General features: G+C 42.9%; 1 protein-coding gene across 1 annotated transcript in view; it reads right to left on the bottom strand.

The window, feature by feature from the left end:
• Window positions 1–13,742, bottom strand: part of usp10 (ubiquitin specific peptidase 10) — an 88,644-nt gene that overhangs the window by 17,934 nt on the left and 56,968 nt on the right. The window contains exons 12-13 of the mRNA XM_078544583.1: window positions 13,284–13,428; window positions 347–412 (exon numbers count right to left, since the gene is read on the bottom strand). Of these exons, the coding sequence (XP_078400709.1) occupies window positions 347–412; window positions 13,284–13,428 (211 nt within the window). The remainder of the gene's footprint in view (window positions 1–346; window positions 413–13,283; window positions 13,429–13,742) is intronic.

Genomic DNA, 13,742 nt, shown 5'->3' with positions numbered 1-13,742 from the left:
CCAGGGGAGGTAAGAACATCCTTCTTACTGTGTACATTGCATTCTTATAACTTTTCTCAGAATTATAAATCAGAACTAAATGTACATTAGCTGAAGCATTAGGCTATTGAAATGTACATGCCCCCTTGGGGGAAAAAAAATCAAAAAGTCACTATACCTTCGATCTAAACAGTACATTTCCCACATATATGCATGGGGATTTGGCAACACCAAGGCACTGAATTTAGCCACGTTGCAAGTTCTACACTAATTTAACTCCCAAGGAATAATGCTTTTTAATATTTCAATTCAATTTGCACTGATTGTTACAAATATAAATATCAAGCATTTTTAATAACTTACATACCTGCAAAGAGCCTATAGGTTCGCTGGACTTTGAAAATCTTACCCTTCACACCAGGAGAAAGGAGATCTAAAAGAAAAGCAACAGTTTTAGTAAAAAGCTAGCTTATTAGACTGGCCAGGTTTGTCATAGCCAAGTTTTAGCACAACACAGGAACAATATGGGAAAAGTCAGTGGTGAAGAGATAGTTGGGCATGGGAATACATGGGGAGGAGTAGGTTCAACTGAATAAACATCAAAATTCTAATGTATTGTACAATATTCAGTTCTGAGAGCTCAGTATCCTGGGGAATTGGTGGCAGTGGTATTGTCACTGGACTAGTAATCCAGAGACCCAGGGTAATGCTCTGGGCTTGAATCCCGCCGCGGCAGATGGTGGAATTTGAATTTAATAAAAATCTGGAATTAAGTCTGATGATGACCATGAAACCATTGTCGATTGTTGTAAAAACCCATCATTCATGCCCTTTAGGGAAGGAAATCTGCCATCCTTACCCAGTCTAGCCTACATGTGACTCTTAAATGCTGGCTAGCGACGCCCACAAAATAAAAAAAGGTATTACTATGAATTCAAGATATCTAGTTGGCACCTACTTCTCAAAGGAGCATCCGAACAAAAAGGGAAAATGAAGGTGATGTATCTTGCCGCAATAGACCAAAACTAACCTATCATTACTCCCCAAGCTAGTAATACGTTTTCAATCTTTTATGTTTTTGTATGAACCTTAATGTATGAGACAACACTTCGACATTTGAAAAAGTCAAGAAACAGAGCCACAAATCTCCTTTAGTGAGAGCATCAGGGATGATTACAAAAACATATTCAATTCACAAAAGTAATGTATTATAAATGTGAAAGGCTTACTTTTGTGTGTCTCATTTTTGATTTGAAGGCCTACATGCAAAATAAATCAGAAGCTAAAGGGCTCCTTTGGAAGGATCCAGGAGACACGGTTGAATGAACGCTTTCTCAAAATGAAGCAAAGGATCATCTCAGACTCCATGCACTAGCTAGGATAGGGTTTTCTTTCAAGTGCTTCACAGACATGCATGCACAGAATGGTTACAGAAGGTGATGCCCCTCGCCTAAGATGACTGCTTCAAATCTACTTCGAACAAACTACTCATCCCTTGGCTAGTTGTTTGCACGGAGAAGCCCTTCAATCAATATTTCAATGATAATTTTTGTTTCTAACTGAACAGGAAGAGGTGAATTTATTTAATGTATACCTCTCTCGCCTCATATCTCAACAATCAATCTAGCTTTCACCTTTAAAAGAAAAAATAGGCTTCCATAACAACCTATTGGTGTACACAGTGGGGGAGAAGCGTAGAAAGAGAAAGAATCCTGTTCCTGTTCAGTGAAAGAACAAGACTGCAGATTTTTCAACTTATTCATTAAGTTGGTCAGATTCCTAAATAGATCAACATTAAAAGCTCCAAACGAATTTGGTCTCAGAAAATATATCTGAAAATTGTTTTGAAAAAAATATTTAATCCAGTGATTATCAAAATTCATAGTTACTATAATGCAATTTTCATACTTGGTTCTAGAGATTTTTTAAAAATTCATTCATGGGATGTGGGCGTTGCTGGCTAGGCCAGCATTTATTGCCCATCCATAACTGCACTTGAGATGGCGGTGGTGAGCTACCTTCATGAACCAATGCAGTCCATATGGTGTAGGTACACCCACGGTGCTGCTAGGAGGAAGTTCCAGGGATTTTGACCCAATAAGAGTGAAGGAACGACAATACGTTTCTAAGTCAGGATAAGGAGTGGCTTGGAGGGGAACTTCAAAATGGCGGTGTTCCCATGTGTCTGCTGCCCTTGTCCTTCAAGATGGTAGTGGTCGTTGGTTTGGAAGGTGCTGTCAAAGGAGGCTTGGTGAGATCCTGCAGTGCATCTTGTAGATGGTACACACTGCTGCTACTGTGCGTCAGCGGTGGGGAGTGTGAATGTTTGTGGATGGGGTGCCAATCAAGCGGGCTGCTCGCCCTGGGTGGTGTCAAGCTTCGCGAGTGCTGTTGGAGCTGCACTCATCCAGGCAAGTGGAAAGGATTCCATCACACTCCTGACTTGTGCCTTGTAGATGGTGGACAGGCTTTGGGGAGTCAGGTGGTGACCTGCTCTTGTAGCCATAATATTTAATGGCTAGACCAGCTCAGTTTCTGGGCAATGGTAACCCCCATGATGATAGTGGGGGATTCAGTAATGGTATTGCCATTGAATATCATGGGGTGATGGTTGCATTCTCCCTCATTGGAGATCGTCAATGTTACTTGCCACTTGTCAGCCCAAGCCTGGATATTGTCCAGGTCTTGCTGCATTTGGACATGGACTGCTTCAATACCCGAGGAGTCACGAATGGTGCTGAATACTGAACAATCAGCAGCAAACATTCCCACTTCTGACCTTATGATGGAAGGTCATTGATGAAGCAGCTGAAGTTGGTTGGGCCGAGGTCACTACCCTGCAGAACTCCTGCAGTGATGTCCCAGAACTGAGATGATTGACCTCCAACAACCACAACCATCTTCCTTTGTGTTAGGTATGTCTTCAACCAGCTGAGAGTTTCCCCACCCAATTCCCATTGGCTCCAGTTTTGCCATCGCTCCTTGACGCCACACTTAGTCAAATGCTGCCTTGATGTCAAGGCCAGTCACTGTCACCTCATCTCTGGAGTTAAGTTCTTGTGTCTATGTTTGAACCAAGGTTGTAATGAAGTCAGGAGTCGAGTGACTGAATCCAAACTGAGCATCAGTGAGCAGGTTACTGCTAAGCAAGTGCCGCTTGATAACACTGTTGATGACCCCCTTCCATCACTTAACTGATGATCGAGAGTGGACTGATGGGGTGGTAATTGGTCAGGCTGGATTTGCCATATTTTTTGCGTACATGACATACCTGGGCAATTTTCCACATTGCTGGGTAGATGCCAGTGTTGTAGCCGTACTGCAGCAGCATGGTTAGAGGCATGGCAAGTTCTGGAGTACAAGTTTTCAGTACTATTGCTTAAATGTTGTCAGGACCATTGACTTTGCAGTATCCAGTGCCTTCCACCATTTCTTGGTATCACATAAGTGAATTGAATTGGCATCTGTGATGCTGGGAACCTCCAGAGGAGGCAGAAATGGATCATCCACTCAACACTACTGGCTGAAGATTGTTGCACATGCTTCAGCTTTATCTTTTGCACTGATGTGCTGGGCTTCCCCCATCACTGAGGATGGGGATATTTGTGGAGCCACCTCCTCCACTGAGTTCTTGGAATTGCCCGCCACCATTCACGACTGGATGTGGCAGGCTTGCAGAGCTTAAATCTGATCCACTGGTTGTGCAATCACTTAGTTCTGTTTATCGCTTGCTGCTTGGCACCCAAGTAGACCTGTGTTGTAGCTTCACCAGGTTGACACCTCATTTTTAAGTTTGGCTGTTGCTGCTCCTGGCAAGCCCTCCTGCACTCTTCATTGAATCCCTGGTTGATCCCCTGGCTTGGTGGTAATGGTAGAGTGGGGGATATGCCAGGTCATGAGGTTGCAGATTGCGTTCGAGTACAATTCTGCTGCTGCTGATGGCACTCGGCATCTTATGTTTGCCTAGTCTTGAGTTGCTGGATTTGTTTGAAATCTATCCCATTTAGCATGGTAGTAGTGCCACACAACACAATGGAGGGTATGCTCAATGTGAAGACAGGTCTTCAACTGTGACAGGCAGGTTGGTGAGGATGAGGTTTGTTTTTCCCTCTTGTTGGTTTCCTCACCACCTGCCCACACCCAGTCTTGCAGCTATATCCTTTAGGGCCCTGACAGCTCAGTCTGCACAAGTGCGACCGAGCCACCCTTGGTGATGGACATTCAAGCCCCCCCACCCCAAAGTACATACTGTGCCCTTGTCACCTTCAGTGCTTCCTCCAAGTGGTCAACATGTAGGAGCACTGATTCATCAGCTGAGGGAGGGCGATACGTGGTAATCAGCGAGTTTCCTTGCTCATGTTTGACCTGAAGCCATGAGACTTCATGGGGTCCAGAGTCGATGCTGAGGGCTCCCAGGGCAACACCCACCTTACTGACAGTGCCAACACCTCTGCTGGGTCTGCCCTATAGGTGGGACAGGACATACCCATGGATGGTGATGGCAGTGTCTGGGACATTACCTGTAAGGTATGTTTCCTTGAATATGGCTATGTCAGGCTGTTGCTTGACTAGTCTGAGAGACAACTCTCCCAATTTTGGCTCAAGCCCCCAGATGTTCGTAAAGAGGACTTTGCTGGGTCCATAGGGCTTGGTTTGCCACAGTGGTTTCCGGTTTCTAGGTCAATGCCAGGTGGTCCGTCCGGTTTCAGTCCTTATTGACTTTTTAGCGGTTTGATACAACCGAGTGGCTTGCTGGGCCATTTCAGAGTCAGCCACATTGCTGTGGGTCTGGCGTCACATGTGGCCAGGCCAGCTAAGGACGGCAGATTTCATTCTGTGAAACATTAGTGACATTAGTGAACCAGATACGTTTTTACGACAATCGACAATGTTTCCATGGTCATCACTCTTAATTCCAGATTTTTTATTGCATTCAAATTCCACCATCTGTCATTGTGGCAATCGAACCCAGGTCCCCAGGACATTACCCTGAGTCTCTAGGTTTAGTCCAGTGATGATACCACTACACCGCCTGAATATGCTTAAAGAAGAGGCCAGTTAGAATGGTAATAAATGTCATGAGGTCATGAAATTTGAAATGCAGCTGCACTGTAACTCTTCAGTCCAGAAATCTATTGTTGGAAATACCAGTTGTTTGGAATTCTTTTCAGCTGCCCAAGCAACACAGTACAGTACTTTGGGAGCAGAAGTGTGGGAGAAGCAGCATTCAGATTAGTAAAACAATTATTACTGCCTTATAATGTTTTATTACTGTTTTATATTTCAGGTAAATATTTATATCTACTGCGTTTACCGGTTCACACATTTGTGATAAGGCACTCTAACATCATTCATGGCACAGAAAATTCCACAATCGAGAAATTACTTGGTCCCAAGCAATCAGACCGAAAAAGGGGATATCTTTAGTGCCCCATGCCAAAGACCTTGAAAAATGTGGTGTGGGATTTAAATTAGGCAAAGATACCACGTTATTTTATTTAAAGTGCAGATTTCTTTTTTCAAATACATCTTGCAAAAAAAAGGAAATGCAATATCTGTTCAATTCATGGAAACACAAGTGTTATAATTTATCCAAAAATTGTTTAACACGATTATAATTCTACACTTGGTTCAGTCTTAGTTTCATGGACATTATAATTTTGAATCATTTCAAGATGTACTACATGAACAGGGAGCATACTTGTCTCCATTTTAAGCATACCTAAAAAAAGATATTCCAACCCTTGTGAAAGAACATAGAACTACATGCATGCTAAATACCAGCAGCAGCATGCAAAAGCTAGGCCATTTTATAACAAACGGGCCATTCCCAATACACCCAATCATGAATGGTAGTGGACAAATAAACAACTAACAGGAGGAGACTCGCTAAACATCCCCAATCTCAATGATGAGGGAGCTCAGCATATTAGTGCTAAAGACAGGCTGAAGCATTTGTGACCATCTTCAGCTAGAAACGCCAAGTAGATGATCCATCTGGGGCTCCTCAGCATCACAGATGCCAGTCTTCAGCTATTTCAATTCACTCCACACAGTATTAAGAAAACAGCAGAAGGCACTAAACCTCGCAATAGCTATAAGGCCCTGACAACATCCGGCAGAAGTACTGAAGACTTGTGCTACAGAACTAGCCATGCCCCTAGTTAAGTTTCCTAGTACAGCTACAATAGTGGCATCTACCTGGCAACCTGGAACATTGCCCAGCTATGTCTTGTCCACAAAAAACAGAACAAATCCAATCTGGCCAATTATCACCTCATCAGTCTACTCTCAATCATCAGAAAAGTGATGGATGGCGTTGTTGACTGTGTCATCAAGCTGCACTTACTCAGCAATAATCTGCTCGGAGATGCTAGTTTGGGTTCTGCCAGGGCCACTCAGCTCCTGACCTCATTACAGCCTTCACCCAAACATGCACAAGAGTTGAATTCAAGAGATGATGTGAGGGCAATTGCCCTTGACTCAAGACAGCATTTGACCCAAGTGTGGTATCAAGGAACTCGAGCAAAATTGAAAACAATGGGATCAAGGGGGAAAACTCTTCATTAATTTGAGTCATACCTAGCACAAAGGAAGATGGTTGTGATTGTCGGAGGCCAAATATCTCAGCCCCAGGACATCACTAAGGAGTTCCACAGGGTACTGTCCTAGGCTCAACCATCTTCAGCTGCTTGACAAAGGTCTCCCCTCCAGCATAAGGTCAGAAGTGGGGATGTGGACAGATGATTGCAGCGTTCTGTACCATTCGCGACTTCAGATACTGAAGCACTCCACCTCCATATGCTGCAATATCTGGGCAATATTCAGGCTTGGGCTGATAAGCAGCAAGTAAGATTCATGCCACACAAGTGCCAGGCAATGACCATCTCCAACATGAGAGAATGTAACCATCTCCCCATGACATTCAATGGCATTACCATCGCTAAATCCCCCACTATCAACATCCTGGGGTCACCATAAACTGAACTGGATCAGCCATATAAATACTGAGGCTACAAGAGCACGTCAGGGACTGAGGAATCTGTGGCAGTAATTCACTTATTGACTCCCCAAAGCTTGTCTACCATCTACAAGGTACAGGTCAGGAGTGTGATGGAATACTCTCCACTTGCCTAGATGAGTGCAACTCCAGCAAATCAAGAAGCTCAACACCATCCACACAAAGCAGCCTACTTGATTGGAACCCCATCCACCACCACAACAATTCACTCCCTCCACAACTAGCACACAGTAGCAGCAATGTGCACCATTACAAAATGCACAACAGAAACTCACCAAACCTCCTTCAACAGCACCATCCAAACCCACAATCTCTACCACCTCGAAGGACAAAGGCAACAGACTCATGGAAACACCAGCATCTGCAGGCTCCCTTCCAAGTCTCACGCCATCCTGCTTGGAACTATATCACCATTCCTTCACTATTGCTGGGTCAAAATCCTGGAAACCCCTTCCTAACAGCACTGAGATGTACCTACGCCAGATGGGCTGCAACGGTTCAAGAAGGCAGCTCACCAGCACTTTCTCGAGGCCAATTAAGGATAGGCAACAAATGCTGGCCTTGCCAGTGAAGCTCACATCCAACGACTGAATTAAAAAAATCAAACTGTACAAATAACACCAAAAACATTACCTCTCATGATCTGATCGAGTTCCTCAGTTAAGGCATATTACGAAAACCATTTGATTGTTTTAAACAATACTAATAATTCAGTAGTCTATATGCAGTTAAATTTGAATTACCCAATAATATGAAGCAACCCAAATAATACTGCAAAGTGAAAATTTAGTGGTAAATAATTTGAATTAAGCATCAATTTGTATAAATTCTCTACTTGCTATATGCAAATACCATACTCTCAGATGATGAGCGGAGCTTTCATTTATTTGTTTTTAAAAGTAAACTACATTATAAACATTATCCTCTTGTAGAAAAAGATGACTGCATGAGTGGAGTGACAACACAATTCAGAATTCACAGGATTGTTACAGCGCAGGAGGTGGCTATTTGACCCATTGTGTCGGCACCAGCTCTCTGAATAAGCAAGTCACCTAGTGCCATTTCCCCACCTTCTCCCTGTAACCTTCACAGATAACAATCTAATTCCCTTTTGAATGCTTCAATTGAAACTGCCTCTCAGGCACTGTATATTGTGACTTAGCTGTTATGTTACCTATATGTGCTCAGTTGCTACTTCAATTTGATGCCATGGCTATGGATCTGTGTGATACATTTAGTTTGCATTGTACACCTCTTGGGATTCTGGTTGATCAGGATTAGGTCATGTTGGCTTTAACAAAGTCTGGATACTGCTCCCCAAAATGCTGGAGTGTTAGCCTAAATCAGTTTCTTTTAGAGTTAAAAATAGTGAGAAGAATAAATGCTCTACTAGTTGGTATTTTGAAATTATATATAGCCCAAAATCCTGATAAGGTAAAACTTTATCTATTGAAACTTGCACCACTGATAAAATGCCAGAACAAAATCTGAGCAATTATTACAGGAAACTCATAAGAGTACTTTCAATTCAGAACAAACTATTCTTGCATTCCATCCCCCTGGAAGTTAAAACTTACTCATCTAGTATTTTATGCATATGCAATTCTTTGTACGCTGATTAATACAAGCTTGCACAGTGGATCATTGATTTCAAAATAACTAGGTCTAGAATTTGCCAACTTTCTTCACTTAGGAAAACGAATTCAATGCTTCAGATAATTCTGATCAGTGTCAGTCAGCTGAGGTTCGTGGTAGCATGCTTGTCTGAGTCAGAAGGTTGTGGATTCAACTCCCATTCTCAAGTCTTGAGCGTGTGCTGCACTGATGGAGGTATCATCTTTTGGATGAGATTTTAAACCAAGACCCTGTCAGCCCTACAACTGTGAATAAGAGATCCAACGATACTATTCAAAACCACTAAGTGGCCTAGCTATTATGTATCCATCCAATGGTGCAAAGAATGATGATCTGGTGATTTATTTCACAGCTGTTTGTGGGAGCTTGCTGTGAGTAAATTGGCTGCCATGTTTCCTACATTACAACCATGACAAAACTTCATGAGTATTTCATTGGCTGCAAAGAACTTTGGGACATCCCACGGTCATGGAAGGCACTATATAAAATGCAAATCTTTTACCTACTTCTTTCTACCCCACTTGTTCACATGATAAAAACAAATGAAAATAAATTTTTCTGCTAAGTTACACCTCTGAGCAATCATTCCAGTTATTCTCAACTGAAAGCCAGTCCTAACTAAGTTGTTTTGTTTGCACCTTAAAATATTTCCAGACATTCAGGTTCTCTCTCACTTAATTTGCCCATTGGCATGACTGGCACTCTATCAATGTGAGTTCTTGCATTCACATTGGTCTGTTATGCTGCTTTTCTTCCCAAAGAGTTCCTTTCCACACCCATCAGCCAGGTGCTTGCAGAGAGGGTGTAGAAGAAAGAAGGTGGCTGTCGTATCTGACATCCAGTGACTTTTAAAGGAGAACTGAAGAAAGATGCAAGTGAGTGGAGTATTGGATGATCGAGTAATACAGTATATTCCTTTCTGTCCTATATTTTTCTATTCTTACCAATTTTTCTTATTATGTACCAATATGTACCATGTCGTTGGTACATATTGGTAGAAACAACAGAGGTAGAAAGAGGGATGAGGTCCTGCAAGCAGAATTTAGGGAGCTAGGAAGCAGATTAAAAAACAGGACCTCAAAGGTAGTAATCTCTGGATTACTTCTGGTGCCACATGCTAATGAGTATAGAAATAGGAGGTTAGTACAGATGAATGCATGGCTGCAGAGATGGTGCAGGCAGGAGGGATTTAGATTTCTGAGGCATTGGGGGTGGTGGGACCTGTACAAGGTGAATGGGTTGCACCTGAACCAGAATGGGACCAACATCCTTGCAGGGAAGTTTGCTAGTGCTGTTGGGGAGGGTTTAAACTAACTTGGGAGGGGGATGGGATCCTGAGAGGCGATTCAGCAGGGGGTGATGCACAGCCAAAATTAGAAGAGAGAGCAAGTGAATCTGGAAGGCATAGAAATTATAGGCCAGTTCAGGCACAAGGGAGTTTGGCAAAGTTGGATGGTATTTATTTTAATGCAAGGAGTCTGATGAATAAGGCAGATGAGTTGAGGGCACAAATTAACACATGGAAGTATGATGTCATTGCTGTCACACAGACATGATTGAGAGGGGGACAGGATTGGCAGCTCAATATTCCAGGATATAGGGTCTTCAGGCAAGACAGGGAAGGAAGTAAAAGAGGAGGGGGTATCACAATATTGATCAAGGAATCATTTACAGCAGTAAGGAGGGATGACATCTTAGAAGGCTCCTCAAATGAAGCCATATGGGTAGAACTGAAAAACAAAAAAGGAGCAATCACATTGCTGAGAGTGTTATATAGGCCCCAAACAGTCAGAGAGAAATAGAAGAGCAGATATGTAGGCAAATTTCAGAGAAGTGTAAAAACAATAGGATAGTAATCGTGGGGGATTTCAACTTCAACATTAGCTGGTTTAGTCATAGTGAGATAGGTTTAGAAGGAGCAGAATTCTTAAAATACATCCAGGAGAGCTTTTTAAGCCAGTACATAGAAGGCCTGACAAGAGAGGGGGTGATCCTGAGCTTAATTTTAGGGAATGAAGCCGGGCAAGTGGTAGAGGTATCAGCGTAGGAGCATTTTGCAGCTAGTGATCATAACTCCATTAAATTCAAGCTTGTTATGGAAAAGGACAAGGGTGGGCCAGGAATCAGAGTTCTAAATTGGGGCAAGGCCAATTTTAATAAGATCAGATATGATTTGGCCAGAGTGGGCTGGGAGCAGCTACTTTTAGGTAAATCTGTGTCAGAGCAGTGGGGCTCATTCAAGAAGGAAATAAGGGAGAGTACAGGGCCAATATATTCCAGTAAAGATATAAAGGGCGGGACCAACAAATCCAGGGAACCCTGGATGTCGAGGGATACACAGGATTGGATAAAGAGAAAAAGGGAGGCTTATGGCAGATACTGAGGGCTCAAAACAGCAGAAGCCCTACAGGAGTATAGAATGTGTAGGGGGGAAATTAAAAAGGAAATTAGGAGAGCAAAAAGGGGACAAGAAAAAACATGAACAGGTAAAATAAAGGAAAATCCAAAGTTATTTTACAAGTACACTACGAGTAAGAGGATGACTAGGGAAGAGTAGGGCCCATTAAAGGCCATAGTGGTAATTTGTGTGTGGAGCCAGAAGACGTAGGTCGGGTTGAAATGAATACTTTGTATCGGTGTTCACAAGTGAGAGGGATGACGTGGATGTGGAAATCAGGCAGAAGGACTGCGATAAGAAATTAGCATAGAAAGGGAGGAGGTTCTAGGTGGTATGGCAGGCTTAAAAGTAGATAAATTTCCAGGCCAGGATGAAATGTATCCCAGGCTGTTGAGTGAGGCAAGGGAGGAGATAGCAGGGGCACTGGCAATAATTTTCTCTGGCCACAGGAGAGGTGCCAGAGGACTGGAGGACAGCCAATGTGGTACTGTTATTCAAGAGTTTGGGGGCGGGGGGGGTGATAAACCAGGGAACTACAGGCCAGTCAGTCTAACTTCAGTGGTGGGGAAATGATTGGAAGCAATTCTGAGGGACAGAATTAATCTACACTTGGAGAGGCAGGGATTAATCAAGGACAGTCAGCATGGTTTTTTTAAGGGGAGGTCATGTCTGACCAATTTGATTGAATTTTTCGAAGAGGTGACCAGGATTGTAGATGAGGGCAATGCATTTGACGTAGTCTACTTGGACTTCAGCAAGGCTTTTGATAAGGTCCCGCATGGGAGACTGGTAACGAAGGTAAAAGCCCATGGGATCCAAGGCAATTTGCATCCAGAATTGGATGAGTGGCAGGAAGCAGGGGGTGATGGTCGAGGGGCGTTTTTATGATTGGATGCCTGTGTCCAGTGGGGTTCCACAGGGGTTGGTGTTGAGTCAGTTGTTTGTGGTATATATAAACGATTTAGACCTGAATGTAGGAGGGTTGGTCAGTAAGTTCGCGGATGACACGAAAGTTGGTGAGGTGATAAATAGTGAGGAGGATAGCCTTAGATTACAGGAGGATATAGACGGGTTGATCAGTGGCAAATGGAATTTAATCCGGATAAGTGTGAGGTGATGCACTTGGGCAGGACAAACAAGGCACGGGAATACACGATGAATGGTAGGGCCCTGGGAAATACCAAGGATCAGAGGGACCTTGGTGTGCACGTCCACCGGGCCCTTAAGGTAGCGGGACAGCTAGATAAGGTGGTTAAGGCATTTGGGATGCTTGCCTTAATTAGCCGAGGTATAGAATATAAGAGCAGGGAGGTTATGCTGGAACTGTATAAAACGCTGGTTAGGCGTGCAGTTCTGGAATCTGCATTATAGGAAGGATGTGACTGCATTAGTGAGTGCAGAAGAGATTTACCAGGATGTTGCCTGGCCTGGAGAGTTTTAGTTATGAGGAGAGATTGGATAGGCTGGGGTTATTTTCTCTGGAGCAGAGAAGATTGAGGGGGTACATGTTTGAGGTGTATAAAATTATGAGGGGCATAGATAGGATAGACAGGAAGGAACTTTTCCCCTTGGTGGAGGGATGTATAAACAAGGGGCATAGATTTAAGGTAAGGGGCAGGAGGTTTAGAGGGGATGTGAGGAATAATTTTTTCACCCAGAGGGTGGTGGGAATCTGAAACTCACTGCCTGAAAGGGTGGTAGAGGCAGAAAGTGGTATTTGGATGTGCACTTGCGATGCCATGACATACAAGGCTATGGACCTAGTGCTGGAAAATGGGATTAGAATAGTTAGGTACTTGTTTGACTGGCGCAGGCTCAATGGGCAGAAGGGCCTTTTTCACTGCTGTAGGCCTCTAAGACTATTATTTTGGTTCATTACATGTCGGATTCAAATAAATAAATCTAAGTTTACAGAGTGCACCCTGAACTAAACTCTGCCAGGGCTAAGTCGAAAATAGAAACTAAGCACTTCAAAAGAGAAATAAATTAAGACAAGGACCACCTTAGGCCACGATCATATACCACTGGCTCAGAGTAACATTGGCAATGCCTTAGATTTGCCTATCCTCTCCCATAGAACCTTGTGGGATTGGGGAATCAAAACAGGGAAATGGCAGAGGTGATGAGATACTGTTGTATTTGATAAATGGCTGTACTGACATCAGATTTCACCATACAAAAGCTAAAAAAGTACAACATTCAGTGCAGCAATCAATTCACTGTTATTACACACAAATAAGCTATACTTACCTTTGCTTATTTCAAGGTCAATGGGGTAATCAATATTCTTGATCAGTTTCTGGCATCCTCCAGTCTTTTCATAAATGAAGCGTTTAAGATGCAAAACAAGAACGGGAGGCAATTCTTCTAAGGTAACACGGCGACAAATCTCAACCTGAAATATTGAGTGAAAATTAGTTTCAAGTCTTGCAGTATGAGTGTGTTTAATGGCTTCGTGGGTAAACTAACCATCAATGAGGCTTTGAAAACAAAAATCCACAAAGCACTAAATCATACACTACTTTTTATTAGGAAACTAGATCAATTTATTTTCCTTACTGCAGGATTTACTTAATGCTGAGATCATTTAGCAATCATAAAAGTCGTTGCTCTCCAAAAATTTCCAACACCCTTATTTAGTTTAAAACACTGAAAGCAGTTAGTGTGTAATAAATGAACAATTTGTCTTCAGCTACAAATTGTATACAA

The sequence above is a fragment of the Cetorhinus maximus genome, chromosome 6 (assembly GCF_964194155.1).
Source record: "Cetorhinus maximus chromosome 6, sCetMax3.hap1.1, whole genome shotgun sequence".
Classification (NCBI taxonomy): domain Eukaryota; kingdom Metazoa; phylum Chordata; class Chondrichthyes; order Lamniformes; family Cetorhinidae; genus Cetorhinus; species Cetorhinus maximus.
The sequence above is the reverse complement of the archived record's forward strand: the minus strand, read 5'-3'. Positions and strand labels throughout refer to the sequence as shown.